General features: G+C 47.5%; 1 protein-coding gene across 8 annotated transcripts in view; it reads right to left on the bottom strand.

The window, feature by feature from the left end:
- NAV2 (neuron navigator 2) overlaps nucleotides 1-22,566 on the bottom strand; it is a 286,033-nt gene that overhangs the window by 204,305 nt on the left and 59,162 nt on the right. The window contains exon 1 of one of the 8 annotated variants that reach the window (XM_040327915.1): nucleotides 18,112-18,349. The exons of the other annotated variants lie outside the window; for them this stretch is intronic. Coding sequence (XP_040183849.1) covers nucleotides 18,112-18,231 — 120 coding nt within the window. The 5' untranslated portion in view covers nucleotides 18,232-18,349. Of the gene's footprint in view, nucleotides 1-18,111; nucleotides 18,350-22,566 lie in introns of those variants that run through there. 8 annotated transcript variants of the gene reach the window in all.

The raw sequence follows: 22,566 nt of genomic DNA on the forward strand, positions 1-22,566 counted from the left end.
GGCCGATACGCATTCATCTACCTATTTTTGGTAAAAAAAAAATCGCAATAAGCGTTTATCGATTGGTTTGCGCAAAATTTATAGCATTTACAAAATAGGGGATAGTTTTATTGCATTTTTATCCATTTCTTTTTTTTACTACCAACGGCGGCGATCAGCGATTTTTTTCGTGACTGCGACATTATGGCGGACACATCGGACAATTTTGACACATTTTTGGGACCATTGTCATTTTCACAGCAAAAAATGCATTAAAAATGCACTGATTACTGTGAAAATGACAATTGCAGTTTGGGAGTTATCCACAAGGGGGCGCTGAAGGGGTTAGGTGTGACCTCACATGTGTTGGTGTGGCTGTAGGTGTGACGTCATTGATTGTGTTTCCCTATAAAAGGGAACACACGATCGATGACGCCGCCACAGTGAAGAATGGGGAAGCTGTGTTTACATACAGCTCTCCCCGTTCTTCAGTTCGCGGGACTCCAGTGGCGATCGGGTCCCGCGGTCACGGAGCTTCGGACCGGGTCGCGGGCCCGCGACACACGACTGGGCACTTAAAGAGGACGTACCTGTACGTGCTTGTGCCCAGCCGTGCCATTCTGCCGACGTAAATGTGCAGGAGGCGGTCCTTAAGTGGTTAAGCTGTATGTTGAGCTACATACACGCCGGGGGCAAACGTGTAGTGAGAACAGAACAGGGAGACGAGCGAGAGAGGGTGTGCGCGTCTCCAGCGAGGGAATGAACAGGCTTAGGTGAATAAAACGGGGGGGGGGGGGGCTGGTGCACTACAATAGGAAACTGGGAGGGTTTACGACCCCTTTATGTCCTTCTTAATGGGGGTCTCATTGGGAAAAGCATGAGGTGGTATGCTGACGTTTGATTCTGCGGTTTTCCCTCCTCTACAGCCAAAGTCCAGAATTTATAAAGCTTGTATGAGCCGTCAGAAAAGGGGAGGTGGAGAACTGAAGTTACACTCTGTAGAGCTTAGCGAGGAGCGCGCTGAGAGCTGATTGGAGGGAAGAGACACATCCCTCTATGTACTGGGCAGGATTTCTGTGATAACGACCCGCAGAGCTGACCCCTTCTCTGGGTGGGGGTGGGGTCTTCCCTGTCTGGTGTACTTTGTATCATTGTGGATCAATAACTATTCTTTGAACTTTGAACAGGAAATGATAAAGAAACATTTTACTGCAGGACACAATCAGCCATTCGCCTATTCCTTATCAATGCAAAACCAGACAGCTGTAAAGGCGGCGGCGGGGGCTGGGCGGAGCGCTCCGCTCATTAAACTGGGTCCCGTCACCTTTATTTGCTCACCTTGACGTCTTTCTTGTGAGCCCCCCCCCCCCCCCCAATATACTGGATCTATCAGGTTACACACCATAAATCCTGGTGCTTGCACTGAAATTACGCCAGCGTAATAAACAAAACATTTTAAGTGGTTGTAAACCCTTCCATATATATATAATCAGTGAAGTGACTGCGCTCAGGTGATACACAGAGATCAAGCAAATCCGCCTGCATTCGCTGTACCTGTTTATCTGCAGCTCCCGTTCCTCTACAGCCATGGACATCCGCTCCATAGGGCAAGGGGGGGGGCAATTGACCCCCCCCTGGAAAAATCGAAAAGGGGCCGGATCCCAGGCCGGATGTCACACAGGCACAGTGAGCAGAGTGAAGCCGCCTCACCCACCTGCTGTGCCTGTGCCGCGCTGATGGCTGATCTGAGGTACTGAATGAGATGGGGGAGGGGGGTCCGTCTGTGCTCAAGGGGGGGTTTGTGCTGAATGGGGAGTCCATCTTGCTGAAGGGGGGGTCTCTACTGAAGGGGGGTATGTGCTGAAGGGGGGTCCATCTGTGCTGAAGGGGGGTCTGTGCTGAAAGAGGGGTCTGTGTGGAATGGGAGAGTCTGTGCTGAAGGAGGGGTCCATCTGTGCTGAATTAAGGGGTCTGTGCAGAATGGGGGGGTCTGTGCTGAAGGGGGGGTCCATCTGTGCTGAAGGGGGGGTCTCTACTGAAGGGGGGTATTTGCTGAAGGGGGGTCCATCTGTGCTGAAGGGGGGTCTGTGTGGAATGGGAGGGTCTGTGCTGAAGGTGGGGTCCATCTGTGCTGAATGAAGGGGTCTGTGCTGAATGGGGGGTCCATCTGTTCTGAAGGGGGGGGTCTGTACATTCTCTAGGCTATAGTTATATGGGCATGGAGTGAAGCTGAATTATCTCAAGAGCTATTTCACACTGCCGCGTTATCGGTAAAGCGGCGCTAAAAAGCGGCGCTTTACCATCGTTTTAGCAGCGCTATTTGGCTGCTAGCGGGGCGATTTTAACCCCCGCTAGCGTTTGAAGAAAGGGTTAAATGCGACTGTGTATCGCCGAAGCGCCCCCCCCCCCCTGAAAAAATGTCAGCGGACGCCCATGTCTACAGTCGATCAAATACAGAACGTACACAGCATTTCTGAGCTCCAGAAGGCAAAGGGTGGGGAACTGACGTCACACACTGCACAGCAGAGAGCCGAGTGTAATCTGAGACCTGAGTGGAGGGAATGGACACCCCTCACCCTTACAGTCTGGCAGAAAAAACATGCATAGCTGAGGCTGTCAATCACCTGCTGTGTCCTGAGGGGGAGGACAGGACCATCTCCTGGGATTGCTTGATGTCGGCATTTACTCTCAGAAGTATCTCACGCAGATAGCAGAAGAGGGACAGAGGAGACAGAAATCATGCCAGGCGCTCTGGATTGCGGGAAGTACACACTGTACAGTAGTGCCGGGGTATTCACCTAGAGCGGGAGGTGCCATCGGTCTGAACGGATGGCGGGAGCTTCACAACTTCTCATGTTAACAAGTGGGTGATTGGTTGCTAGGACCACCCCCACATTATAGCAACCAACCAGCCGCTTGTTAACTTGGAAAGAGGGGCAGTGACTGCTCTCCATGTAGACCAGGGGCCCTCCAGCTGTTGTGGAACTACATTTCCCATGAGGCATTGCAAGGCTGGCAGTTACAATGACTCCCAGAGGCTGAAGCTGTCTGTTAGCTGAGGCCACAGAGCAGGTGCAGACACCAGCAATGGGACACTATTCCTCTGACGCCAATAATGGGGCACTGTTCCTCCCACTGACACCAATGATGGGGCACTATTTTTCCCACTGACACCAATGATGGGGCACTATTTTTCCCACTGACACCAATGATGGGACACTATTCCCGCCCACTGACACCAATGATGGGACACTATTCCCTCCCACTGACACCAATGATGGGACACTATTCCCTCCCACTGACACCAATGATGGGACACTATTCCCTCCCACTGACACCAATGATGGGACACTATTCTCTCCCACTGACACCAATGATGGGACACTATTCTTCCCACTGACAACAATGATGGGACACTATTCCTCCCACTGACACCAATGATGGGGCACTATTTTTCCCACTGACACCAATGATGGGACACTATTCCCGCCCACTGACACCAATGATGGGACACTATTCCCTCCCACTGACACCAATGATGGGACACTATTCCCTCCCACTGACACCAATGATGGGACACTATTCCCTCCCACTGACACCAATGATGGGACACTATTCTCTCCCACTGACACCAATGATGGGACACTATTCTTCCCACTGACACCAATGATGGGACACTATTCCTCCCACTGACACCAATGATGGGGGACTATTCCCTCCCACTGACACCAATGATGGGACACTATTCCCTCCCACTGACACCAATGATGGGACACTATTTCCTCCCACTGACACCAATGATGGGACACTATTCCTCCCACTGACACCAATGATGGGACACTATTCCTCCCACTGACACCAATGATGGGACACTATTCCTCCCACTGACAACAATGATGGGGCACTATTCCTGCTACTGATACCAATGATGGGACACTATTCCTCCCACCGACACCAATGATGGGACACTATTTCTCCCACTGACACCAAAGATGGTGCACCACTGCCCCATTGACACCAACGATGGGGCACTATTCCTCCCACTGACACCAATGATGGGGCACTATTTTTCCCACTGACACCAATGATGGGACACTATTCCCGCCCACTGACACCAATGATGGGACACTATTCCCTCCCACTGACACCAATGATGGGACACTATTCCCTCCCACTGACACCAATGATGGGACACTATTCCCTCCCACTGACACCAATGATGGGACACTATTCTCTCCCACTGACACCAATGATGGGACACTATTCTTCCCACTGACAACAATGATGGGACACTATTCCTCCCACTGACACCAATGATGGGGCACTATTTTTCCCACTGACACCAATGATGGGACACTATTCCCGCCCACTGACACCAATGATGGGACACTATTCCCTCCCACTGACACCAATGATGGGACACTATTCCCTCCCACTGACACCAATGATGGGACACTATTCCCTCCCACTGACACCAATGATGGGACACTATTCTCTCCCACTGACACCAATGATGGGACACTATTCTTCCCACTGACAACAATGATGGGACACTATTCCTCCCACTGACACCAATGATGGGGGACTATTCCCTCCCACTGACACCAATGATGGGACACTATTCCCTCCCACTGACACCAATGATGGGACACTATTTCCTCCCACTGACACCAATGATGGGACACTATTCCTCCCACTGACACCAATGATGGGACACTATTCCTCCCACTGACACCAATGATGGGACACTATTCCTCCCACTGACAACAATGATGGGGCACTATTCCTGCTACTGATACCAATGATGGGACACTATTCCTCCCACCGACACCAATGATGGGACACTATTTCTCCCACTGACACCAAAGATGGTGCACCACTGCCCCATTGACACCAACGATGGGGCACTATTCCTCCCACTGACACCAATGATGGGACACTATTCCTCCCACTGACACCAGTGATGGGACACTATTCCTCCCACTGACACCAATGATGGGACACTATTCCTCCCACTGACACCAATGATGGGACACTATTCCTCCCACTGACACCAGTGATGGGACACTATTCCTCCCACTGACACCAATGATGGGACACTATTCCTCCCACTGACACCAATGATGGGGCACTATTCCTCCCACTGACACCAATGATGGGACACTATTCCTCCCTCTGACACCAATGATGGGGCACTAATCCTCCATCCACTCCTGCCAATCACAATCAGACCCCCCTGAATCCTGAAGGACAGTTCTGAAGGCCCCCCGTTTAGAAAGTTTGGAGACCCCTGAACTAGAGTAATCTTTCATGTGAAGAACATTTCCTAATGAAGAATTATCCAACACATGAAAACTCCGGTCACTCAGCAGCCGGCGCAGCCGGCACTCCCTCTCACCAGGCAGCCCAAGGCCAGGCTAATTGAATGGTTGTCCGGCACATAACAATGGGCCGCGCCGCTTCCACCGTCAGATGCAATTTAATTAAACTCCTTCCATTTTACAAAGAACAGCTGGCTAAACACGGCGGCCCCTTCAGCCGGGCCTCCTACGTGGAGCTCAGGACACAAGTGTTTCAGCCATCACAAAAATGTGCCCAGAGTATTTATAAGTACATAATCCGGTACCAAAGACATTCCCGGCAGCCGCGCCGCGAGCGCTGAGGGATTTCAAGCAGATTAGTCTAAAAACAGAAAAGTAAGCAGAATATGGAGAAAGAAAAAAAAAAAGAAGCTTTTAAAACCTAAAAGATGGGGGGGCACATGGGGGGCACTTCACCTTATTTTCCAACTTCCTGACCATTGAAAAAAGCAACGGCGGGTTCGTGTTTTCACCACATAGAAGAGCGATTGGGAAGGACAATGCCGATGTGAAATCTGTTCCCTGGGGGGGGGGAAGATTCATAACGGGGAGATTTACACCCAGGAACTTTGGGGGTCACATACAAGTGATGCAGGAATCTTTTCAAAGTCGCTGCAACTTTTAGTCGCATAGATTTGAAGGGATTCCATTGCCATTAATGGGCTGCGCCTTGATGAGTCCAAACTATAATTCTAACCCTTAACCCTAATAATAACCATTAACCCTAACCCTTAGCCTTATCCCTTAACACTAACCCTAATCCTTAGCCCTATCCCTTAACACTAACCCTAATCCTAACCATATCCCTTAATCATAACCCTATCCCTTAACCCGAATACTAAACATTAATCCAAACTCTAGCACTTAACCCTAATCCTTAACCCATATCCCTACCCCATTAACTCTAACCCTATTTCTTAACCCTACTCCTAGCCCTTAACCCTAACCCTTAACCCTAATACCAACACCTAACCCTAATACTAACCTTAATGCTTAACCCTATCCATTAGTCCTAACCCTAATACCAATCCTTAACCCTAATACTAAACATTAATCCTAACTCTAGCACTTGACCCTAACCCTAATCCTTAACCCCAACCCTACCCCTTAACCCTATCCCTACCCCTTAACCCTATCCCCTAGCCCTTAATCCTAATCCTTAGCCCTATCCCTTAACACTAACCATTAACCCTAATCATAACCCTAGCCCTTAACCCGAATACTAAACATTAAGCCTAACTCTAGAACTTAACCCTAATCCTTAACCCTATCCCTACCCCATTAACTCTAACCCTAATTCTTAACCCTATCCCTAAGTCGTAACCCTAACCCTTAACCCTAATACCAACCCCTAACCCTAATACAAACCTTAATGCTTAACCCTATCCCTTAGTCCTAACCCTTAACCCTAATACCAATCCTTAACCCTAATACTAAACATTAATCCTAACTCTAGCACTTGACCCTAACCCTAATCCTTAACCCTAACCCTACCCCTTAACCCTATCCCCTAGCCCTTAATCATAATCCTTAGCCCTATCCCTTAACATTAACCATTAACCTTAATCCTAACCCTATCCCTTAATCATGACCCTAGCCCTTAACCTGAATACAAAACATTAATCCTAACTCTAGAACTTAACCCTAACTCTAATCCTTAACCCTATCCCTACCCCATTAACTCTAACCCTATCCCTAAGCCCTTAAACCCTAACCCTTAACCCTAATACCAACCCCTAACCCTAATACAAACCTTAATGCTTAACCCTATCCCTTAGTCCTAACCCTTAACCCTAATACCAATCCTTAACCCTAATACTAAACATGAATCCTAACTCTAGCACTTAATCCTTAACCCTATCACTACCCCTTAACCCTTACCCTATTTCTTAACCCTAATCCTAACCCTTAACCCAAATACCAACCCCTAACCCTAATACTAAAATTAATGCTCAACCCTATCCCTCAGTCCTAACCCTTAACCCCAATACCAATCCTTAACCCGAATACTAAACATTAATCCCAACTCTAGCACTTGACCCTAACCCTTAACCCTATCCCCTAGCCCTTAATCCTAATCCTTAGCCCTATCCCTTAACACTAACCATTAACCCCAATCCTAACCCTATCCCTTAATCATAACCCTAGCCCTTAACCTGAATACTAAACATTAATCCTAACTCTAGAACTTAACCCTAATCCCAAAAGGTTGGGGGTGCGTTTCTGACACTCATTAGGGTTGAAGAAGAAGCTTGGAGAAGCCATGAAAGGTCTTCAATAGAAGAAGTCCAGATGAATGCGAGTATTACCAGCTATCCCCCGACCTGGATAACGAGACTCTTCACAGACGGGCCCTTTAATTGCATTTTCAGATCATCTAAAACGATGCGGAATCCGGCCCGTATAAATCGCACGCGTTGCTTTCTGTCAATTTCTCTGCTTTTTAGATCGACTTGACGACTCATTAGATGTCAAATCTGAACATTGAAGAGGTCTCGCCTCGGCTAAGCACCGGGGGAATCCGCACTTGACAATCTGATCAGCGTCTACATGGGTGCGTAGCGTCAGCGGCACACTTCACACGAGCCCAGAAGGCAGAAGGAGATAAGGGTATTAACCCGGGGCGCGCTAAATAGAAGGGGAGGAGCCGCGTGTAAATCAGCCGCGATATGCTGGCTTGGTGTGATAAACCTCTGTGCATCTCCAGCGGGGTGAATTCTTAATTCCTTTCCGGTTTAATACGATTGCTTGTTCCCTTTTCTAGCCAACCAGAGAAGTCTGACTTCACGTGAAACCGCCAGGGAGACGGCGCTGACTTCATTCAGATAAAAATCGCCTACCAGAGTGCGGTCATCGGAAGAAAACATTCACACCAATCGCCACAAAGCGGCCAACTTGCTCACAAATCTATGATGGCGGCAAAGTGACGTACGGAGGCGAGAAGGGTGCAACAACAATCACTGCGAGGAGACACGCCGAGGAAAAAAGCGATCGGCCAGAGCCGCACGATTCTGGGAAAAATGAGGATCACGTTTTCTTTTTTTTTGTGGAAAATAAAGATCGTAGTATTGCTAAACTTTATTCTTTTTTCACCAATTAGGACGCTGATGGTAACACTTCGGACTCTTCACACAGGTGGCGATTTTGGAAAAAAGGAAAGGGGGAGGGGACAAACTAGCATGTAAAAAGGCTTCTCAATTAATCGCACTGTGTCCCGTGACACCTGCAGACAGGACCTGATGTTGAGGGGATCAGAGCAGCGATTTTACCATCCCCCCTGGCCAACCAACATGAATAAAACGGTTTTCTTTTCCGGTTATTTCGAAGGAATGATTTCTTGTTCTGTGTGGAACGTATCTGACAAAGCACTTGCACCGACGTATCTCCAGATACGCTGCGTAAGTGCAAATATGCACCGTCGTATCTGTGCGCCTGACCCACAAACTAAGATACGCCTAAAAATAGGCTTCACCCCGCCGACGTAACTTGCCTATGCCGGCGTAGGGTGGGCGTACATTTAGGCTGAACGCATGGTGGCACTCCCATTGATCAGGCATTCAAATATGCAAATGAGGAAAACACAGCGATTCACGAACGTAAGTGCGTCCGACGCAGGCTACGACTGGCGCGCGCAAGTTGTACGTCCGGGGTAAAGTTAAGCCCCATAAAGGAGGTGCAACCCGGCAGCAAACATGTAAAAGGTCTGCACCAGGGAACAAAAGCCGGCGTATTTTACGTTGGACGTGAATAGGGCTGGGCGTAGGTTACGTTCACGCCGTAGGCAGTTATCCGTCGTATCTTAGGCAGTTTCTTCCGACGTGGTTATAAGCATGCGCAGAGGGATGCGTCCTCGTCTCGGCGCATGCATAGTTGGCGATACGTACCTGTCTGGCGCTCGGCCCATCATTTGCATGGGGTCACGCCTCATTTGCATGGCTCACGCCCACTTCCACTTACGCCGACTTACGCCTTCGAAGCCCAGCGCAGTTTTGGGACCATTGGCTTTGTGAATTCAATGCTTGCCTCTCTGCGCTGCGTCGGCGCAGCGTATATTATTTGTGCTACGGCGGCCTAATTTGCGCCCGCTCTCTGTGAATCAGGGGCCAATGTGTTTCTGGTTGAACAGAGAAAAGTCTTTAGTATTTTAAACCAAGGTTCTCACAGCGTGTGGGGGGGGGGGGGGGGGACTGTGGTCAGGAAGGGGTGAATAGAAGTTGCACCCAGAATATAAGTGTCGGCATCGCGCAGATATTCACACAATCACACGTAAAAGCCCCCGCTGTATAAATAACACGCTACAGAGTGGTGGAGGCCGTGGGTGGTGAATGAAGCTCATCAGATGAATGGATGGAACATGTCAGAGCCGGTCACACAGGAAGAGTCCAATATAAACACAGCACTGTGCTAGAAAAGACAGGCAACGCTCCCGTGTTATAGGGAAACACGGTGTATTATTAGGACATGTTTCACTTTTTATTGCAACTTTAACCAGAAGTCATATTTGATGTGTTTTTCAGATATTACACGTTTGCTGTTTTCATATTTTGATTGCTGGACTTGATACAGAGAGTCTCCCTCTAGTGGCTGTCTGTATATCAGGGAATATTTATTTATTTATTACAGGTACTTATATAGCGCAGTCAATTTTATGCAGAACTTTACATATATGTTATCAGGGGTGGCCAGTCCATTGTGGGCACCCCCCCCAATCCATGCCTCTTTCAGGACACTGGGTGCATGAAATGCCAAGGCAGGGGTGTGGCGTTTTTTGAAGCACCCGATTAGAGCCAGAGGCTTCACAATAGGGTGACCTCGCTGTTCGCTGTTGCAACACTAATACTCCTCCCGGCCAATCGGGGCCATTACCCATCACCCGATTGTCTGAAAGGAAAGGTGATCCTATTAGACACCTAGGAGGGGGAGGAGACGCACGGCGGAAACGAGGAGGAGAAGACACAGGAGTCTCTGCCCGATGTCAGCCTCCTGCCATTGGCCTGTCAAAATCAATGATTGGCTGAAATACACGGCGGATGGCCGCTGTTCCGAGCAGTACTTGCTTTAAAGTGTTACTAAACCCAGGACTCTGCGTTCACTATATCTGGTCTCCCCAGGAGCCTGCAATCACTATATCTGGTCTCCCCAGGAGCCTGCATTCACTATATCTGGTCTCCCCAGGAGCCTGCAATCACTATATCTGGTCTCCCCAGGAGCCTGCAGTCACTATATCTGGTCTCCCCAGGAGCCTGCAGTCACTATATCTGCTCTCACCAGGAGCCTGCAGTCACTATATCTGGTCTCTCCAGGACTCTGCAGTCACTATATCTGCTCTCCCCAGGAGCCTGCAGTCACTATATCTGCTCTCCCCAGGAGCCTGCAGTCACTATATCTGCTCTCCCCAGGAGCCTGCAGTCACTATATCTGCTCTCCCCAGGAGCCTGCAGTCACTATATCTGCTCTCACCAGGAGTCTGCAGTCACTATATCTGGTCTCCCCAGGACTCTGCAGTCACTATATCTGCTCTCCCCAGGAGCCTGCAGTCACTATATCTGGTCTCCCCAGGACTCTGCAGTCACTATATCTGCTCTCCCCAGGAGCCTGCAGTCACTATATCTGGTCTCCCCAGGACTCTGCAGTCACTATATCACTATTTCCAAAATCAGAATCCAAAATCAGACCCCCAGGTTATTTCGTATCTGTGCCAGCTCTGCTCTGAGATTATATATGGAGTCAGGGATAGTCACGGGGTGGCTCTGCCGCCTCCCCACCAGGTATGCAAGTTCCTGAAACTCCATAGAATGACACAACTTTTTTCTTTCTGGTTCAGACCTTTCCCAGGCACACACCTTCTTATTTTTTAAAATTCTTCCACATTTGACTGTTACAGATATGGGAAACCCAGAACGTTTTTTGTTGTTGTTTCATTGACGGAGTAATTGGGTTTTCTGGGTGGTTTGGATGGAAATGGTCTTTTGTTCTTGCGTAAGCCGAGCTGCACCTTCGGGTTTTGCCATGTAATGTGTACTAATAGCGGGACACTCGAAGAAGTCATCCTGACTGTACACATTTACTGAGCAGATGGAAGATATTGATTGGACAGATTGTGGAGACATTGGGAGCAGCATGTGAACACTTCCTGGAGGAGTCTTGTTACAAGTCCAGATTAGTGTTTTTACAAGTAGCACCAGCTCATCATTTACACATCAAGGCCCGGATTCACATACATCGGCGCATATTTATGCCACCGTAGCATATCCATTTTACGCTACGCCGGCGCAGCGCAGAGAGGCAAGCACTGGATTCACAAAGCCAGTGCTGCCAAATCTGCGCTGGGTTTCTTAGACGTAAGTGGAAGTGGGCGTGATCCATGCTAATGAGGCGTGACCCCATGCAAATGATGGGCCAAGCGCCAGATAGATACGAATAACGAACGGCGCATGCACCGTCCCGTGGACGCATCCCAGTGCGCATGCTCATAATTACGTCGGAACGAATGCCTAAGATACGACGGATCACTGCCTACGGCGTGAACGTAACCTACGCCCAGCCATATTCACGTACAACGTAAACGGCGTAAAATACGACGGCTGGAGTTCCCTGGTCCATACCTTTGCATGGGTTGCGCCTCATATATGGGGAATAACTTTTCCCCCGGACGTACGACTTACGCAAACCGCGTATATTATGCGCTGGGCGCAAGTACGTTCGTGAATCGGCGTATCTCCCTCATTTGCATATACGAATAGAAAATGAATGGGAGCGCGAAAAAAACGTCCAGCGTAAATATGCGCCCACTCTCCGCCGGCGTAGGCAAGTTACATCGGTCGGATGAAGCCTATTTTCTGCCGTATCTTAGTTTGTGGGCACGGCGCATAGATACGACGGCGCATATTTGCACTTACGCGGCGTATCTCGAGAGACGTCGGCGTAAGTGCTTTGTGAATCCGGGCCATAGTCTGTGATCCTCCCATTTGGAGGGAGAGGCCCTCTGTCTTTATCTATCCTCTTCAAATGTACAACTAAAAAGCAGAGCCCCAGCCCAAAAAATTATAATAGCCTGTGATATGCTGCAAAACTCCGCTTTAATCTGGAGCTGTTCTTTGCAGTACTTCTTTTCTATCACTAGATGTCCTCAGTATTCTTATCTGAATGATAGCCAGCATCACACAACCCATTCTATGGAGTCCAGGCTGTCAAAAACCCACCTTCATTCCAATGGGCGGGGCATTTTAGGGGCGCAAAATACAGCGCTCCCAAAGATGCTGATTGCAGGACTTTTAAAAACGTCCCGCAAGCACACCGCCACCAGTGTGAAAAGTCACACTGAAATGAATAAAAGGCGGCTGTCAGGTGCTTAGCAGAGGCTATTTCCAGCGTTAAATGCCTAAAAACTGCCCCAGTGAACACAAGTGCAATCAATCACTGTCCATGCTCCCCAGCCATTGCTGAAATCACAGGCGTGCGCAGGGGGTGTGGCAGGTGTGCCCGGGCACACCCTATTCCCCCCATGCGGGGCAGATTCCCGGGCCGCTCGTGTCCTCGTGCTCACTTGATCTCTGCCTTCGCCTTGGTCAACATCACAGAGACCAAAGCCTGCGTTCCTGTTGAAGACTTTGCTTGGCTGACGTTCCTTCTGGCTCCGGATCCAGCTTGCTGTTCTACTACGTTTATCTCTGGCTCTCTGACATTTGGCTTGGCTGATTATCCGATCCGGTTCCTGAACTCTGGCTATGTTTTGACTACGATTACTCTGTTTATCTTTTTATTATTATTATTATTATTATTAAACAAGTGTGATTTAACCACTTCCCGACCGCCGCATGTACATTTACGTCAGCAGAATGGCACGGACAGGCACATCAACGTACCTGTATGTGCCTGCCTAGACGTGGGTCGGAGGTCCGATCTGGACCCCCCCCGGTACTTGCGGCGGTCGGATTCCCTCGGGGAGCGATCCGGGACGAGGGCGGGGCTATTCGTTTATAGCCGCTCCGTTGCGATCGCTCCCCGGAGCTGAAGAACGGGGAGAGCCGTGTGTAAACACAGCTACCCCGTTCTTCATTGTGACGGCGTCATCGATCGTGTGTTCCCTTTTATAGGGAGACACAATCGATGACGTCACACCTACAGCCACACCCCCCTACAGTTGTAAACACATGTGAGGTCACACATAACCCCTTCAGCGCCCCCTGTTGTTAACTCCAAACTGCAATTGTCATTTTCACAGTAAACAATGCATTTTTATAGCATTTTTTGCTGTGAAAATGACAATGGTCCCAAAAATGTGTCAAAATTGTCCGAAGTGTCCGCCATTAAAAAAAAAATCGCTGATCGCCGCCATTCGTAGTAAAAAAAATAAAAAATAATAATAAAAATGCAATAAAACTATCCCCTATTTTGCAAACGCTATAAATTTTGCGCAAACCAACCGATAAATGCTTATTGCGATTTTTTTTTTACCAAAAATAGGTAGAAGAATACGTATCGGCCTTAACTAAAGAAAAAAAATGTTTTTTTATATGTTTTTGGGGGATATTTATTATAGGAAAAAGTAAAAAATATTGAATTTTTTCTAAATTGTCGCTCTATTTTTGTTTATAGCGCAAATAATAAAAACCGCAGAGGCGATCAAATACCACCAAAAGAAAGCTCTATTTGTGGGGAAAAAAAGGACGCCAATTTTGTTTGGGAGCCACATCGCACGACCGCGCAATTGTCTGTTAAATCGACGCAGTGCCGAATCGCAAAAACTGTCCGGGTCCTTTAGCTGCATTTTGGTCCGGGTCTTAAGTGGTAATATATAAGGGGGGGGGGTTGTTTGACACACACATGTGTTTGAGCTTTGGGGTGCACACCCCAATGCAATAAGCTGCTCACCCCTATGGCTGAAATCAGTTTATTGAGTACATGGAACCCCCAACAATGGATTTCTCTTGATCTTTGTCCAGACTGAGCTCCGGGCAGGTTTTATGATCATAGTGGCCCCTTGGAGCCACTATAGTCTATAAAGGTGTACAGGCATGTCAGGCATGTCCGGTGTCATTGTAGAACACCTCAGTCCCAGCTGTACAATCCCCCCCCCCCCCCCCCACATCACCGCACGATATGAATGACAGGGTCACGTATCGGCCTCCACTGAGCTCCATTGTCATTATCTGTGGGGTGATGTAATGCCTGGAACAAAAGGTAAGGAACTCGACTCCGGTTTCACGTCACGCACAGAAAAAAGAAGAAGGATTTACCCGGCACAATGGATTACTGAACCTCATGTCCATTCTATAGACCGTATTTACTAAATCCCAAACCAAACCGGTTCTACGACTCCTGCAATCAGACAATCCCCCCCCACACACACACACACCTCACCGTTACACGCTTATCGGCTTACAGTAAACCAGAGCTGGATGGGGAGACGTGCGTTTAGTACTTGGCTAAACAATCAGATGGCGTTCTACTCGTTTTACAAATAGGATACGGATGGGGACCTTATGGAGAAGGCCTATGGAAGAGTGTGTGACACCCCCCCCCCCCCCAATACCGGCATGTGATGGCAGACTCCACCATCACCTCTGTAGGGGTGTCCACCTGAACGACCGGTACCATGTGATCCCTGCCTAGGCCTCAGGCCTGGATTTAGGGGGGTGTTGGCCCCACCAGGTTTTAGTTGTGCCCCTCCAGTCTACAAGAGTGTATCCACTGATCCATTAAGCACCCTGATGAGGAAACTTGATGTAAGGGGGGCAACTCTGATGGGGACAGTTGATGTAATGTAAAGGGGGGCACTCTGATGGGGACAGTTGATGTAAGGGGGCACTGTGATGGGAACAGTTGATGTAAGGGGGCACTCTGATGGGGACAATTGATGTAAGAGGGGCACTCTGATGGGGACACTTGATGTAATGTAAAGGGGGGCACTCTGATGGGGAAACTTGATGTAAGGGGGCACTCTGATGGGGAAACTTGATGTAAGGGGGCACTCTGATGGGGAAACTTGATGTAAAGGGAGCACTCTGATGGGGACACTAATGTAAGGGGGGTTCTGATGGGGACAACTGATGTAAGGGGCCACTGTGAGGTGGACAGTTGATGTAAGGGGGGATATTGATGTAAGAGGGGCACTCTGATGGGGACACTTGATGTAATGTAAAGGGGGGCACTCTGATGGGAACAGTTGATGTAAGGGGGCACTCTGATGGGGACAATTGATGTAAGAGGGGCACTCTGATGGGGACACTTGATGTAATGTAAAGGGGGGCACTCTGATGGGAACAGTTGATGTAAGGGGGCACTCTGATGGGGAAACTTGATGTAAGGGGGCACTCTGATGGGGAAACTTGATGTAAGGGGGCACTCTAATGGGGACACTAATGTAAGGGGGTTCTGATGGGGACAACTGATGTAAGGGGCCACTGTGACGTGGACAGTTGATGTAAGGAGGTACTCTAATAGCAACACCAAAGAGGTAGTCTGAGGACCCCTAATGTAAGGGTGGGACTCTGATAGGGACCCCTGATCAAAGGGGGCACAGATTCCGTTTACTCATCCTAATACATACTAATGTTCCCTGTTCACACCTGAACGAGGAACACCGGTGCCCGGGATCTGTCACACTGTTGACATTATGCCCCCGGATGTTTAGCACCCTCAGATCAGAGAGGCTAGATTAAGCCCCACAAGGCTTTTTTCTTTATTTAGGGCAAGACACAATCACTTTCTAATTCAAGATGATATGATTGGGTAATGGGGATCTATGCCCCGTTCTGTGTGAACCCCTAAAAGCTAGGCACATGGGCAGAAGAATCCATGAAATACCCATTGAGAGGTAAGAGACGCTCCGGGATCACATGACCAAATGCCAAGGTAATACTTCACATGATCACTGGAAGGATTAACCAATCAGAAGTGTAATATTCCCCTTCAGCAGAGATCATGTGATTAGAAGAGAGAGGTACAAAGACTGCTATACCGAGTCCACAATCCCCAGCATGCCTTGCTTCCACAATACTGGGAAGTACCTACTAGTACACGGGTGCCCAACCAGTGGCTCGGGGGGCCACATGTGGCCCGCGAAGCCCTCCGATGTGGCCCGCGACCTCCTGCTCTGGGATGGCAAGCGCAGATCACGGGTTGCCATCCCAGAGCATCAGTGTTGTAAATGGAGCCAGCAGCAGAGGAAGCAAGCGGCTGCAGGAAAGCCGCAGGTGCACTGCTGTACACCCACGGTGCATCATTGTGAAAGCAGCCTTAGGCCCCTTTCACACAATTGGTCTGACCCAAGCGGACCCTCCATTCACCTCTATGTAGCAGCACTTTTCAGCATGCGTTCCCCCAGTGAAATGCATGGGCATTGATATTGCAAAAAAAAACAAAAAACACACCGAACTGTAAGTTACAAAGTATCATAAGCCACATTAGAAATGTTACAATGTATCACAGCCAGCATTGGACCCCCCCCCCCCACGAAACTGCATGTTACAATGTATCACAACCAGCATTGTACCCCCCCAAGAAAACTGCATGTTACAATGTATCACAACCAGGGAATAAAAAATTAAATAATTGTATGTTACAATATATCACAACCATCATTAGAAACACAATAAACTGCATGTTACAAAGTATCACAACCAGTAAATAATAATAATAAAAATAATAAAAAAAAAAAAAACACCAGACTGTATGTTACAAAGTATCACAACCCACCTAAGAAATATGATACAAAGTATCACAACCAGCATTTTTTTTTTACTCTTTATATGTAAATATTGTGATTGTATTCAAAATCGTGATCAAATACCACCAAAAGAAAGTTCTATTTGTGGGGGGGGGGGGGGGGGGATCAACTTTATTTGGGTACAACGTCGCACGACTGCGCAATTGTCAGTTATAGTAATGTGTCAAAAGTGTCCGCCATAATGTCGCAGTAACGGAAAAAAAATCACTGATCGCCGCCATTACTAGTAAAAAATGCCCTAAAACTATACCCTATATTGTAAACACTATAACTTTTGCGCAAACCAATCAATAAACGTTTTTTGATATATTTTTGGGGGATATTTATTATAGCAAAAAATATTCTTTTTTTTTCAAAATTGTCGCTCTATTTTTGTTTATAGCGCAAAAACTAAAAACCGCAGAGGTGATCAAATACCACCAAAAGAAAGCTCTATTTGTGGGAGAAAAAAGGACGCCAATTTTGTTTAGGAGCCGCGTCGCACGACCACGCAATTGTCAGTTAAAGAGACGCAGTGCCGAATCGCAAAAAGTGCTCTGGTCTTTGACCAGCAATATGGTCCGGGGGTTAAGTGGTTAAGGGGCCCCTTATGGGTATTGCCTGGACATGTTGGTATAGCTGCAGAGCTCTGACAGATAGGGGCTACAATATTTGGGTGACTTTAATAATGGCACCGCAAGCGCGTGGCACGGTTTGCCGCAATTCCGATACTTAGGTGTGAATGGGTCCTATATGTTAAAAGTCCAATTATTTTGCGCACAATTTCTTGATAAGTCCGAGTTTATTATTGGTTTACATTACGGGGGCCCCTATGGGTATTGCCTGGACATGTTGGTATAGCTGCAGAGCTGTGACAGATAGGGGCCCCATTATTTGGGTGACTGACACCAGTACAGTTTATTAGAAGTGATGCCCGAAAAAAATAAAAAATAAACTTTAAAGGACTTTTCCTTTTGCATGGAGTTTGCATGGAAACATTTGTATTTTCTGGGATTGTAGGGGATGTGGGCACAATGTGGGCACAATGTGCAGATCACTTACCAGCTTCATGCTGCTGTTGTTCTGTTCCCATCTCCAAAGCATCCTCTCCCTGTCCTCATAGGCACCTGCTGCTCCTGAGAGCCCGGGCCCCTGGATGAACCCACAGCGTGTCCCCGTCATGGTTCCAGCGATCCAATATCTCAGGTGACATCGGTCCCCTCCATCCACCCAGAGATCAGGTCCCAGAGAAAAGCATTGTCCCAACTCCAGCAACAACCAGCTCCTTCACCGGCTCTACAGATTCAAAACTGGTTGTGAATGGGGCAGGGGGGGGTGGCAGCTGGGACAGAGATAGGGGGGGGGGGGGGTGAGATGGACTCCCCTCCCCCGGGCCATTCCCTGACTCAATAGGCTGTTCATCATTACAGAAAAGAATTGCAATTAACTCCTAGAGGGCTAAGCACATATTGTGAGCTGGCTGGACACAGAAAGAAAACAGATTTCTTTTTAGGAAGTCATTAAACTATCAGAACAATGTCCTGCAGATACAAAGTTCTCCAAAGAGTTCTGTAAACTTCAATGAGAGTTCAGAGGAAGAAAAAACAACACCAGGAATCTTCTCCGCTTCATTGTAGGACAGAGGAAAGATTTTTAAATAAAATAAAATAAAAAAATCAGATTTTTTTATTTTTTTACAAAAATCTGATTTTTTATTTTTACAAAAATCTGATTTTTTTTTTACAAAAATCAGATTTTTTTTTTTTTTTTACAAAAATCAGATTTTTTTATCCACCCTGCTCATACGTGAACCCCTCACTGGGGGTACTGTACATGATTTTTTTGGATGTGGTACCTTCAAACACATACCAAAAATCATATACCGCCATTGAGCAGATATGAGCAGGGTGGATACAAATCGATGATTTTTGTAAAATAAAAATCAGATTTTTTTTTTATTATTATTATTTTTATTATTAAACCACTTAAAGCGGGGGTTCACCCAAAAAGACAATTTTTAACATTACATTCAGCCGAGTTGTCCTAATGACAATCGGCTGTTTTTTTTTTTTGTACATACCGTATTTCACCGTCGCTTCCGGGCATGTCTTGACGTTCCTAATTGATTGACAGGCTTCCGACCGTCGCATACTACGCGTCACGAGTTGCCGAAAGAAGCCGAACGTCCGACGTTCGGCTTCTTTCGGCAACTCGTGACGCGTAGTATGCGACGGTCGGAAGCCTGTCAATCAATTAGGAACGCCCAGTCCCGCAGAAGACATAACCGGAAGCGGCGGTGAAATACGGTATGTACGGGGGGAAAAAAAAACAAAAAACAGCCGATTGTCATTAGGACAACTCGGCTGAATGTAATGTTAAAAATTTATTTTTGGGTGAACCCCCGCTTTAAGCCCCGTACCTGGCCACTTTTTGCGATTCGGCACTGCTCCGCTTTAACTGACAATTGCGCGGACGTGCGACGTGGTTCCCAAACAAAATTGGCGTCCCTTTTTTTCCCACAAATAGAGATTTCTTTTGGTGGTATTTGATCACCTCTGCGTTTTTTTTTTTTTTTGCGCTATAAACAAAAATAGAGCGACAATTTAAAAAAAAAAAAAAATACAATATTTTTTACTTTTAGCTATAATAAATATCCCCCAAAAATATAAATAAAAAAAATGTTTTCCTCAGTTTAGGCCGATACGTATTCTTCTACATATTTTTGGCAAAAAAAAAATAAAAAATCGCAATAATCGTTTATTGATTGGTTTGCGCAAAAGATATAGGGGCAGATCCACGTACATCTGCGCCGGGCGCAGCGTATCTAAGATACGCTACGCCGCCGTAACTTATCTTTTTTATTTCAAATCCTCAAAGAATTTGCATGGTAAGTTACGGCGGCGTAGTGTATCTCTGGCGGCGTAAGGGCGCGGAATTCAAATGGATGTAATGGGGGCGTGTTTTATGTAAATTCGTCGTGACCCGACGTAAACTACGTTTTTTTTTAAACTGCGCATGCGCCGTCCGTGGGGGTATCCCAGTGCGCATGCTCGAAATTAAACCGGAACCAGCCAATGCTTACGACGGTGACGTCGTTCTATGCAAATTCCTATTCGCGAACGACTTCCGCAAAACGACGTAAAAAATTCAAAATTGGACGCGGGAACGACGCCTCAGAATAGCAGCTTTAACTATACGCTGGAAAAAGCTGAACGCAAACGTCGGAAAAAAGATGCGCCGGCCGGACGTATGTTCGTGGATCGCCGTAACTAGCTAATTTACATACTCAACGCGGAATTCGACGGAAACGCCACCTAGCGTGCTTAGGATCCGACGGCGTACGAAGACGTACGCCTGTCGGATCCATCCGAGATGCCGTCGTATCTTGTTTTGTGGATACAAAACAAAGATATGACGCGGGAACTTTGAAATTACGCGGGCGTATCAGTAGATACGCCGGCTGAAGGTGTTAAGTGTGTCCTAGGGAGTGATTCTAACTGTTAGGGGGCGTGGCTTGCCGTGACATGTCACTGATCGCTGTTCCCGTTGAGAGGGAGCATTCAATCAGTGACCTGTCACTAGGAAGAACGGGGAGATGTTGCGTTTACACTGACATATTCCCGTTCTTCAGCTCTGTGACCCGATCGCGGGACACCGGCGGACACCAAGCTTTTTTTTTTCTATGTATTACTCTACTGCCATGAACCTGCAATAAAGTGACCCTCTAGGAATATTGAAGACCAGTGATCCACTGCTGTTGTCCAGACTCAGTGGACTCACGGTCTTGATACTGCCCCTCACTGTGACATCATCATGCCTCTGCTGAGGTCTTCAGGTGAACCCGATGGAAGACAACAAGGGCAGCTGATGAAGAACTAACCCCACTGTAGACCAGGAAAGAAAAGACTCGGGACATGTCATGTGACCGTGAATTACGGTGAGTATTTGGATGGTTCGCTTCACTGTGACATCATCATGCCTCCGCTGAGGTCTTCAGGACACTGGGAGGGCCCTTCTGGTGAACCCGATGGAAGCAACAAGAGCAGCTGATGAAGAACTAACCCAAAAAGACTCGGGACATGTCATGTGACCGTGAATTACGGTGAGTATTTGGGTGGTTAGCTTCACTGTGACATCATCATGCCTCTGCAGAGGTCTTCAGGACACTGGGAGGGCCCTTCTGGTGAACCCGATGGAAGCAACAAGGGCAGCTGATGAAGAACTAACCCCACTGAAGACCGGGAGAGAAAAGACTCGGGACATGTCATGTGACCGTGAATTACGGTGAGTATTTGGATGGTTAGCTTCACTGTGACATCATCATGCCTCTGCGGAGGTCTTCAGGACACTGGGAGGGCCCTTCTGGTGAACCCGATGGAAGCAACAAGGGCAGCTGATGAAGAACTAACCCCACTGTAGACCAGGAGAGAAAAGACTCGGGACATGTCATGTGACCGTGAATTACGGTGAGTATTTGGGTGGTTAGCTTCACTGTGACATCATCATGCCTCTGCTGAGGTCTTCAGGACACTGGGAGGGCCCTTCTGGTGAACCCGATGGAAGCAACAAGGGATTTTAAATGCACTGCAGCATAAGCCACCTAAATTAACAACAAATGCAAAACTGTGAATTGCGCAGCAGGTCACAGGTCCCGTTCTCCGGTCTGGTTTATGTAGCGATTGCTTGATCTGTATTGATCATTAATGGAAGTAAATTACTTCCAGATCAAAGTACACGTGATATGTATTTGGCTCTTCAATGATTCTTTAGTGTTATACCTGATAAGGGAATTATTACCCAATTACGTCATAGGTAATATAACAATAGCAATGGCATTCTGAGCTAGCAGCAGTATCAAAATGTAAAACCCGATCATCATTTCCACAACGTGTTTCAATTCTTTTCAGCCTTCTTCTCCTATAAGGCTTCATTTCCACTGGCGTTTTTACAGCCACTGTTGTTAGGCTTTTTTACAGCTTAAAAACGCCTGTCCATGTTTATTTTGTAAAAAAAAAAAAAAAAAAAAAAATTTTTTGTGAGCTGCAGCTTTAAAAATGCCGCGGTCGCGTTTTTGAGCGTTTTTGCGCGTTTTTGAGCGTTTTTTTAACGTCTGGCGTTTTTACAGCTCTACTCTGGAGCTTCAGAACGCCCTGGTCCCGCGTTTTTTTTTACAGCTCAAAAACGTCTATGCCACTTGCAGCTCAAAAACGCCTATGTGGGAATGAAGCCATAGAATAACATGGACAGGCGTTTTTAAGCTGTAAAAAACGCTCAGAAACGTGGCTGTAAAAACGCCAGTGGAAATGAGGCCTAAATCTGACGCTCTGAAGATCCCCACATATTTCCTCAAATTCCTGTGACCTGTAGTCACTTTGTCCTGTCAGTAGGCTCTGCTGTGTCACGCATTTCAGAGAGCCCGCCTTCTGAGAGGAGGAGTTTCAGGAGGCGGGGTCAGTACAGGAATCTCAGCTTGCAGGCAAGCAAGGTACCATGGGATATGTAGTCCTTAGAAATGAA

The sequence above is a fragment of the Rana temporaria genome, chromosome 11, assembly GCF_905171775.1.
Source record: "Rana temporaria chromosome 11, aRanTem1.1, whole genome shotgun sequence".
Lineage (NCBI taxonomy): Eukaryota > Metazoa > Chordata > Amphibia > Anura > Ranidae > Rana > Rana temporaria.